At 37.4% G+C, this 11,321-nt stretch overlaps 1 protein-coding gene across 2 annotated transcripts; it reads left to right on the plus strand.

The window, feature by feature from the left end:
* The first annotated feature begins 3,136 nt into the window (after window positions 1–3,136).
* Window positions 3,137–6,743, plus strand: LOC126484245 (RNA-binding protein spenito). Of its 2 annotated transcripts, none has more exons than XM_050107658.1 (2): window positions 3,137–3,260; window positions 3,366–6,743. In XM_050107658.1, the coding sequence occupies exon 2, from the start codon at window positions 3,426–3,428 to the stop codon at window positions 5,715–5,717; it is 2,292 nt and encodes a 763-aa protein (XP_049963615.1). In that variant the 5' UTR covers window positions 3,137–3,260; window positions 3,366–3,425; the 3' UTR covers window positions 5,718–6,743. The 2 variants fall into 2 exon arrangements, with proteins under 2 accessions (XP_049963615.1, XP_049963616.1); XM_050107659.1 differs by having other exon boundaries at window positions 3,153–3,271.
* Window positions 6,744–11,321: the final 4,578 nt, after the last annotated feature.

The following is an 11,321-nucleotide window of genomic DNA, read 5'->3' on the forward strand; positions in this document are numbered from 1 at the left end:
GAAGCTTTTCCTAAAAAGTTTGTTAGGAACAATATTTCCTCGTCCTTAAAGAAGCCATGGATCACAAAGGGTATTCGAGTGTCATGTAAATATAAGAGAGAACTTTATGTTGCAACCAGAGGGTCAAGGGACAGAGAATTAATCAGCCATTATAACATGTATTGTAAAATCCTAAAGAAAGTTATTCAGACATCAAAAGCACTGTATTATGTAAAAGAAATTGATAACTCCAATAATAAAATGAAGACTGTCTGGCAAATAGTTAACAAGGAGACAGGGAACAATAAAAAAAGAGCTGTAGAAAACTTCACAATCAAACATGAAGGGAATCTTGTGCAAAATCCTGAGATCATAGCTGAAATCTTTAATAAACACTTCCTGTCAGTGTCTGAGCAAATAGGCTGCAAGGGTTCTGTGAATGATGCCCTGACCTTTTTGCGAAATGCTTTCCCTAACAAAATCATCCAAATGCATATTAGACCTGTTACAGTATCAGAAATTGAAAGAACAATTGCCTCCATGAAAACCAAGAACTCCTGTGGAGTAGACAATATTTCTAGCAAATTGTTAAAGCAGTGTTGTACTTCTGTAAGCAATATACTGTGTCATATTTTCAATGCCTCTTTGCAGCAAGGAATTGTTCCTGATAGACTAAAGTATGCTATCGTGAAGCCTCTCTTTAAGAAAGGGGAGAAAACTGATGTTAAAAATTTCAGACCAATATCTCTCCTGACTGTGTTTTCAAAGGTACTAGAAAAGCTCATGTATTCTAGAATTTTAGAACACCTACATAAATTCAATATTCTCAGCAAACATCAGTTTGGTTTCCGGAAAGGTCTGTCAACTGAACAAGCAATATATGCTTTTATAGATAAGGTTTTGGAATCTCTAAATGAGAAAATGGTGACAACAGGGTTATTTTGTGATTTATGTAAAGCCTTTGACATTGTGAACCACCAAATACTGTTACTGAAGGCAGACCATCTAGGAATAAGTGGTGTAGCTAATAACTGGCTTCAGTCATACCTGACAGAGGGGAAACAGAAATTAGTCTTAGATAAGTCAGACAATTTGTGTGGTGGAATGATTTCATCGGAATGGAGAGACATAAATTGTGGAGTTCCACAGGGCTCTATTCTTGGTCCTTTACTGTTCCTGTTATTTATAAATGATTTACCTTATTCTTCAATGATTCAGTGCAATTTTACCATCTTTGCAGATGATACTAACATAATGGTTAATGGTCTTAAATGTGAAAATGTTCAAGAGTCTGTTAATACTATTCTTATAGATTTAATGAAATGGTTTACTGCAAATGGTCTTTCACTTAACCTGAGTAAGACTAATTATATTCAGTTCACCCCAACTGCCAAAACTGAGGAAGAAATGACTGTTAAATATGCCACACAGGTCATAGAAAGAGTGGAAGTAACAAAGTTTCTAGGAGTGAAGATTGACTGTAGAGTAAACTGGTCCCATCACATTTTAGATCTTTACAAGAGACTCAGCTCTTCAGTTTTTGCAATGCGAATCATCTCTGTCAGTGCAAACTTAAGCATTAAAAAAGCTGCATACTATGGTTACTTCCATTCTTTGATGGCATATGGAACTATTTTCTGGGGAAATCAACCTCTTGCAAAGAAAATATTCATTGCTCAGAAGCGTGTTGTAAGAGTGATGTCTGGTGTAGATCCTAGATGCAGCTGCAGAAGCCTATTCCGGAATCTGGGAATTCTTACAACTACTTCTCAATATATATACTCACTTATGTGTTTCATAAGTAAAAACACTGATTTATACAAATGTAACAGTGAATACCATCAGTATAACACAAGGAGGAAACATGATTACCACACTGAAGGTAAAAATTTGAAGATTGTGCAGAAGGGTGTACAGTCCTCTGGTATAAAGATATTTAATGCTCTTCCTCCAGAAATCAAATGTGAAATTGCCAACAAATCTAAATTTAAAGAGCTTCTGAGGCAATTTCTTTTAGCCATGTCATTTTACAGTTTGGAAGAGTTTATGAAACACAGTGAGAAACGGCCTTAAAATAAGATGTATTATCATATAAATTGAACATTAAGCTGAACATTCTTGTCACATATGTAACTCTTTTAGTGTTAACTGCTTATATTTAACAGTCTGGGTTATATGACCTTTTCAGGTTTAATTTACTTTGTTTTATACCTGTAATCTGTAGGTCTAAGGATTCTCATTCCATTATATTGTGTTATGGATCATTGTAGTGGTTAAGTAACTTTATATTCTTTACCTGTAAACATAGTGTACAAGTACTTGTCATTGACAATGTAAAAATTGACACACACTACATCCACGTGAAATTGTCACAGTTGGATCCATGGTGTAAGAAATAAATAAATAAATATAGGAAAGGAGAAGAAGAAATGTTATCTTGACAAGTATATGTGTATCAATACGTTTGAATTGCGATGGCTAAAAATTTGTATGCTAGAAGCCAATAGAATAAAAAAATTACAGGATCTTTTACCAACAGTATCACAATCCCGTATAACTCAAAAAAGCACTCCTGTTGTGACAAAAATGTTATTTTCCGATACACCTTCAGTGTAGTATTGCATAGCATCCAGTACTTCATATAAAAATGCCTTACGTGCATGTATTGCAACGATAAAGTGTTTCCGATTGCCATATATCGCAATATTATTTGTAATTTAATGTGTGCTGCCATGGTATCTCGCATACAGATATTACACTCTTGTATATATGGCTCACAGGTATTACAAAATTCATTTTACTCATTCGAAAATTGTTATCGAACGATGCGATTGCTACGAGATACCCATATTTGTTCCCAACATTTGTTGGTCCATTCCCTTTCTTTTCTTTTCGTCCGTCAAAGTCATTATAATCTCTTTGACTGAAGGCTTGACAACTACATTAACTCCCGTAAAAATAAGTTCATTTGTCGCCAATTTTAAAATAGAGGTTCCAACTGCGGCGTGTGGAAACGGTTAACATGACGTTAATGACATTGGTGCGGGGGATGAATGTGCAGTAATTCATGCCTGAGTTAGTCCGGCGTTTCACTGCCTTCGTTGCAATCGATCTGGGTCATTGTTTCTCAGATAAATGTCGTCTTTGACACCCCCGTGAATATTTGGTATCGTAGGGACGCTGGAAGGAAGCGAAAGTAGTGCCTATAATTAAATATGTGGTTGTTGTTTGAGTGTAATTTGTGAGAACAGATTTGATTAGCAGTTAACGAGGTGCATCTGGTATGCTTTGTGTAAATATTATTGTTTACGGTGACCATAATAGTGTAATTTGAACATCAAAATGCGCGCATGGATACACGTAGTAAAAAAATCGTTGGTTTCCAGGTTAGTGCCGTTCGGTTGAACTCGTTTTGTCAGTATTTGGTGTGAAAAAGGTGACAAACTATGAAGAGGAGTTCGGACCGGGATACACCTCCAAGAAGCAAGAGATCAAGATCGAGTATTGGGAGGTATGACGATAGCTCCGACGAGCGGATTACACCAGAAAGGATAAGAAGAAGAAGTCGCGGCAGATCTCCAAGCCCCAGGGGTCGATACCCCTCGGAAAGCTCACACAGAGACGATTATGGACGATCAAGAGATGTGTCCGAGAGATCATATCCTAGTTATAAGGTTTTGTGTGTTAGTGCATTGCATCCGAAAGCTAGTGACGACGTAATTAAAGATACATTATATCGCGAGTATAAAAAATTTGGTGAGCTGAGTGTAAGGATATCACATGATCTTGATGAGCGAGTTGCATACGTCTGCTTTAGAAGTTCAGAAGATGCTCGTGACGCTAAGCATAGTAAGCCTCGAATTATTCTTTTTGATAAAGTGGCATTAGTGGAACCTGTGTATGATAGCAGAAGTTCAAGCGATTTATATAGAAGAGGACCAAGCAGGCAGAGAAGCATTAGTCCTGAGTATGACAGATACTATCATCAGAGATCACGATCTCCGGGGCCAGAGAGGCACAGACAGAGTGAAAGTAGTAGGTATGAGAGATCATATGGTCCACCTCCTGGTATTCCTCATCGTGAATTTCGTAGAGAAGGCCCCCCTCCACCACATCATGATTTTATGAGAGCTCCAGTGCACCATGGCCCACCTCATATTCCTCCGGGTCCACCACATCATTATGGTCCACCAAGGCATATGGTTCCAGGAGGTTTCAAGCCCCATCCCCATTTTGAAAAATTTGAAAACAAAAAAGATAAATTTCCTAACTATTTACATCACGTTCCTCCAGAAGATGACCCTCTAGCCACTAGAACATTGTTTGCTGGAAATTTAGAGATAAACATATCTGAAGAAGAGTTGCGTAGGATATTTGGACGTTATGGCATTGTGGAAGATGTTGATATTAAACGTCCACCACCAGGAACAGGCAATGCATATGCATTTGTTCGCTTTCAGAATTTGGACATGGCACATAGGTCGAAAGTAGAACTTTCTGGTCAGTATATTGGAAAGTTCCAGTGTAAAATTGGCTATGGTAAGGCAAATCCAACAACTAGAATTTGGATTGGAGGTCTTGGTCCTTGGACATCGATATCCCAGTTAGAAAGAGAATTTGATAGGTTTGGTGCCATAAAGAAAATAGACTACGTGAAAGGAGATACAAATGCATATATCCTTTATGATTCTATTGATGCAGCTACTGCTGCTGTCAAAGAAATGCGTGGATTTCCCCTTGGTGGTCCAGAACACAGATTACGTGCAGATTTTGCCGATGTAGTGCCTACTTACACTAATTACAAACCTAGACCTTTTCCTGAAGAAATACCAGCTGGGGGAGATTTTAGGAACAGAGTTCCTGGACGTGATGAATTTGGAAGCTATGAGCCTGTCTATGAACCATGGCCTGAAGGTGACTTTGGTTATGGACCACCACGAGGTGGTGGCTTCAGGGGAAGAGGTATGCCATGGCATGATAGAAGGGGTGGAGGTAGGGGAGCATTTCGTGGAGGTGGATTCCCAGCTGATACTTACAGTGCTGAATGGACAGGTAGACGGCCATTGCCAGAGATAGAGTACGAAATGCCCACTCAGCCGAGACGTGCAGGTTCTGCTGAACCAGGGGTTGACAGATCAGGTTCCCACTCCCCACGAAGACATTCTGTTGAGAGTGATTCTGGTTCAGACGGTCGTAGAAATGGAATGCTAGGTAGTGCTCGAACATTGCCTGAGCTTGCCAGGAAATGTATTGCAATGTGGCAGGGTGCACTAATCTTGAAAAATTCGCTTTTCCCTGCAAAATTTCATTTGACTGATGGTGACACGGAAATTGTGACCACGTTGCTAAAAGATGAGGAGGGGAAGAATCATCTCAGAATCACACAACGCTTACGCTTAGATCAGCCAAAACTAGAGGATGTATCAAAGCGAATTTCATCTTCAAGTTCACATGCAATTTTCTTAGGTTTGTCAGGATCTACAAATCAAGTGGCAGCTGAGGATACTTCTGTGCAGACTAGACCGTTGAGAAACTTAGTTTCATACTTAAAACAAAAGGAAGCTGCAGGTGTTATATCCCTTCTCAATAAGGACACTGAGGCTACTGGTGTATTGTACGCTTTTCCTCCTTGCCCATTTTCAACCGAGTTGTTGAAACGAACAGCCCCAAATCTTTCAGAGGAAGGACTGAAAGAAGATCATTTAGTTATAGTAGTTGTAAGAGGTGGAAATGCATAATGTACAACATTACTCCATGTAAAAGTTTGACAGTTTCAGATCTTGCTCTTTGCTTTGGCATATTGTTGGTATATGCATGCTGAGGCTATCATGAAAGATTATCATTTCATAGTATCTTGTGCTCTATGTAGATCTTTCTCAAAAAATTAATGGCATATATGTGCTCATATTATGGTATTATTATGTACCATTAAGACTTAAGAACTCTGGCAGCTCAACAGTGACTGCTTAATATAGAAATCAGCGTGGCTAGTGTGTTTTAAAAACATATTTACAATACCGATATTGGTAGTGGTGGAAACAGTGCAGTACATAGGAGCCAGAGTTGTATTGTTGTGTAAGAGTTGACCAAGTTTCTTTTTCTTTTTTCTTTCTTTTTTTTCATGTTCTGTTTTTTTGTATTTGCAGCTTCTTCAGCATAGGATAACGTAGTTTGTATGTTACATGTTAAATTGTAATATTAAGATATATTATTTTGTTTTACTTTTTTAATTTTTTTTGGTTATATCTCTGAATGTATATTTTCAAACCTTAAATTAAAAACCTGCAAGCAATTCTGTACACATCTAGTAAAATTTTGTGGTGTAAGATGTCCAAAGGTACGGGGTAGAGACATAATCACTGTACGCATAGGCTAGATGTTGTGGTTCATATTAATTAAATTTTTGTGACAGATTGTGGAGTGAGTATTTGTGTGATGTGGTAACACAATTGATTTGATACAGAACTGTGCCAAGTGCTGTGAGCTGCAGTTCAGTGAGACATTGTTGGACCCTGTATCTTCATCTATCTAGTGTTTTGTGTTAGTGCATTGTGGCAAGTGTAACAGTGAATGTGTAAACAGTTGTTACAATGCTCAGCTTGAATCACGTATTTGTCAGTGTATTACATTTCCTCAAAGTAAAAGTTATGTGTATTTCAGAGTATGAAAGTATGCTGTAACATTTAACCCTGAGCAAAGTGTGAAGTGTGTGTGTGTCTGTGTGAAACCCAAGAATGTGACAAATAGAATTTCTTGCAGTCCAATTTCGAATTTATCATTTACCCTGGTGCCTCTGTTTTACATTATCAAGGAAAGTGGTCTTGTGTGTGCACAAGTGGTCAAAGGATGAAGGCATGGTAGTGTTACAACATTTTGACTCCAGTTTACAGTTAAAGCAATGAAGTTAGCTCATGGTGATAGTAGGTGTTCAATGGAAATCATCAGTTTGTGTACCAGTGAAGTGCTAGTAATTCAAAGTGTTGGTAGAACTTCCCTGTCTAAAATGTTACCTATTGACAAAAGTTTCGTTCTGTTCCCTAAGTGAAAGAAATTATTTGTGAATCATGCAAAAGTGTTGGGGCTTCAAAATTATATTTTGCGAAGAACTTCAACATGGTGTAGGAAATCTTAAATAATGGGTGAAACATTCAAATGTTAAAATTTTGGGAGTTTTGTTAGATTATCTTCTCCACCTTAAAAGACCCCATATAATGCACATAGAAATGCCATTGTTCAGTGCTGTAAACAGTTTAACAGTGGTGTGCACACACTCTCTGCTGTCATACCTTGTTTAGTGCCAAAACCAGAAAACAGTCTGCCCTCCGTCATGTTGTTTTAAAATGGTGAGAAAACAAACCTTGGTGAGTGTTTCACATTATCACCAGGTGATTAGGTGCATGCTTCAAGAAGGTGACTGTGAACTTCAGTGTACCTTTCAGGACAAATTAGAAGATGGTGGTATCAGCCATTGCAGGTGAGTTGGACAGTGCAGTACTGACTTGTTTATTCTGTGTGTGGGGATTTTCAAGTCATTACTGTAGCTGTGTGTTGTCCTAATGCTTGTACTGTTCTGTGTACACAGATTATAGTGTTGTTTTACTTACTACTTGTTGTATTTGCAATACAAAAATTGCAGATGGTTTTTCATTTTGGAGTCTCACAAGTGTGCTGCATTGAGGATGTTCTTTATTCAGGAACAACTGTGAATGGGTTGTGATACATATATTAATTAAGATTGGAATGATGCGTACATAAGGACAGTATATGTTTCATATGAACTGAAGCACTCATATGTAAACTATATCAATTGAAACAAATCTAAAATAAGTGTTTCATAATGAAAGTTTCTTTTTAATCATTTTGTAGAAAAATATAAATTAGTGGCCACATAAAATACATATTTCCCACACTTACCACATCAACCATACATGGAAAACTTCTTAAATGTACACATATAAAGAAATGTACTTTCTAAAAGTTGTGCTTAGGGATTGGTATTATGAACGGACCTAACATGTTCATTGCCGCAACATTATGTAGGAGCTATTTTTCCATTAGTGACTAATTTTAAGACATAGTACAATATTTATTAACAATTAGTTCAAATGCAACTGTTTTGCCACAATAAGTTGACCATTTGCACAGCTACTGTGATGAATGGCTAGAGGTGCGCCTTTGCACCACATTAGGACAGCCCAGGGGGAGTAGCAGTGAGGGAAGGGTAATGCTACCAGCTTATTGTATAGCTGGCACCAGTATGTGTTTTGTGCTTATACAAAAGCAGAGGTGACAAATGCAGAAATATTGACAAGTCCTTGGAGACAAATATATTCCAGCTAGTGCCAATCTTCACCGCTACTAGCACGTGTAAAAACAGGTCAACTTATTGTGGCCAGGTAATACACAGTTTTGTAACTATTCATTCATTAGCATTTTCAAATATTACGTGGTGATTTCAGTGATAAGATTCATGGAATGTCACAATGGGGAAAACTTGAATGGGTAGATTCTTTTATGTTAGTACTGATAATATCACTATATTGATTTGGATAGAAACTGCACTTACATTACAATCTCTTGACTAGGTTAATTATTCCATTACCCATACTTTTTGCATCTGCAGACTCATCAATTGATTAATTATATGTAGAATCCACAATAATGCAATACATGCACATTACGACAATTTTTTTTTCTTCCACTAGACCTCGTCCACACTGTTATATTTGTAAGCACCACAATCCAACAACTAGTAACACACAAACTTAAAAATAGTTTGTATGGATGCCTGCCATTCAATGGTGAGCCTGTACAGGGTCAAAAGTGAACCAAAGGGATAGTAAATCTTTCCAAAAGATTGCAAAATGAACGGTTGCAGTTTCCAATCAAATAAGGTGCTATAAGACTTAATGAGTTTTAAGTTGAGAACTTAGTGGATTTTATTATTTTGTCAGCTTGGTGATCAGTCATTTTCCCTCACTGTGTTTTAGAAATTTACTGATCTATCCACTTCGTGGTGTGTTACTGTGGCACTGGAATGTAGAAGATAGAGTGTTAATTGGAGCCCCTGTAGTTCTTTACAGGCAGTTCAACATATGTAAATTGGCCCAAGTAGTTGAAGACTATTTCATTCTTCTGCAAATGCAGGATAAGATGATGGTAGTCTTGTGGACAAATGAGAAAGGGGGATGAAGTCACTGATTAAGTGGAAAGGTAGATAACACTGCTACTCATTGTAGCAACTCCTACAGGCTGTTGCGTCATTGAGTAATGCATAGATCGTGACTGTGTCTGGGGGGCCTGGAAGTGACAAGTTGCAATAACGGTTGTGATATGACAATAATACCCTACTTTCCAACTCATAAGAGGAACAAAGTATTTCTAATGTGTCTGTTTTGTCTTCCAACATGTGTTTGTATCCATATTATACTGTAGGTCCCCGTCCAACTGATTATGTAAGTCAGTTCAAAAGTTGCCAGATAGCAATTGTGTACCAGTTCCAATAAGATCATGATTTGATTTCCTTTAACATACCAAGTAAAGTATTACATTCCAATCAACTTTGGTGTTGAGAATGGCTTAGTATATGGTTTTCATGTGTTTCATTTTAGTTGGTTCATCATGTGTATTATGTCACCAACCAACCGCACATTCCTGCTAAAATATTTCATCATTTGTGTCAGTAAATATTTTGAAACTGAAACCTTTCGCCTTGGAATTAGGTTGCATTTGAATGTAATATTGTAATGCTTTTTTTTATTGGTATTTAAGTATTTAAAAATATTAATTTTAATGGTCACTTATGCCCTTCTGAAAGGTGCTGATGACCTTGCTGTTTAATGTCCAAGAATAATTCTTTTCTGAATGTCAAATCAAAACACCTTTCAGCTGTGTAAATTTCCAGATGTTATTTTATTGAGCAGCCAGTTTCAGCAATATATTACACTATAACTTTTGTGGTCCTGTCCTCCTCAGTTGCGCGTAATACTACGGTATATTGATAATTTTCACTTATGGACCGTCTGACAGCAACTGAATAAAACACAATTTTAGTGCCATACGCGTTTCGCCTTTATTTTCTGCAAGGCATCATCAGTGGCCTGGAATATGTACATATGTTAGCTATTTTATTTACATTTTTGTCACTGTGCCTATAGGTGATAAACAGTTCTGGTGGTTGGTATTTCCTATTAAGTAGTAATGTTTTGAACTGTACTTACAGGTTGTGTAGACAGTTTCTTACATATTACGCTCCTGTTGCATTTATGTTTTTGCCAAGTGTAACTATTGAAGTATCTGTGGTCTGTTCGTCTATGCATTTGTGTGTGTGTGTGTGTGTGTGTGTGTGTGTGTGTGTGTGTGTTTCGGTGTCGTATTAATTTAATTTAATTGTATTTATTTATTTATTTTTGTTTTTGTCCTGTGTGTGTGTGTGTGTGTGTGTGTGTGTGTGTGTGTGTGTGTGTGTGTGTGTGTTTTGGTGTGATATATATTTTTTTGTGCTGTGTGTGTGTGTGTGTGTGTGTGTTTTTTGGTGTTATATATATAATGGAAGGAAACATTCCACGTGGGAATGTGTGGATGGATATGTGCGAGTGTATACCTGTCCTTTTTCCCCCTAAGGTAAGTCTTTCCGCTCCCGGGATTGGAATGACTCCTTACCCTCTCCCTTAAAACCCACTTCCTTTCGTCTTCCCCTCTCCTTCCCTCTTTCCTGATGAGGCAACAGTTTGTTCCGAAAGCTTGAATTTTGTGTGTTTGTTTGTGTGTCTATCGACCTGCCAGCGCTTTTGTTCGGTAAGTCACCTCATCTTTGTTTTTTTTATATATATATATATATATATATATATATATATATATTTTATGTTATCATTTCCTTTATTAAGTGTAGTAGGGAGCCTGTGCTGATGTGTGTTTGTTCATTTATCACATGTTTGTTTTCTGCTATGGCTTTCTGGATGTGGAAGTTTTCTTGCATTTGTATAAGATGTTTGTCATGGTTGCTTATTCTCATTATTTTCATTTCTTGTTCCATGTTTGTAGGATGATGGTTGTAGTGTTTTAAATGCTCTGCAAATGTGGAATGGTTTGTTTCATACTTCCAACATCTGATATGTTCTTTGTATCTTGTTTCAAAATTCCTGCATGTCATGCCTATGTATACTGCATCACAACTTTGACATTCAAGTTTATATATTCCTGATTGTTGGAATTTGTCCCTCTTGGTAGCTGGCTGGCTTAGGTGTGATTGAAGGGTTTGCCCAGGCTTATATGCTATTTTGAAGCCCTGTCTCTTTAGGATGTTTGCAACTCTGTGTGTTAGTTTATGTGTGTAGGTCATG

The sequence above is a fragment of the Schistocerca serialis genome, chromosome 6 (genome assembly GCF_023864345.2).
Source record: "Schistocerca serialis cubense isolate TAMUIC-IGC-003099 chromosome 6, iqSchSeri2.2, whole genome shotgun sequence".
Taxonomy (NCBI): Eukaryota; Metazoa; Arthropoda; class Insecta; order Orthoptera; family Acrididae; genus Schistocerca; species Schistocerca serialis.

Coding starts and splice junctions, on each gene's coding strand:
- LOC126484245 (XM_050107658.1), top strand. CDS start 3,426: ATGAAGAGGAGTTCGGACCGGGATACACCTCCAAGAAGCAAGAGATCA.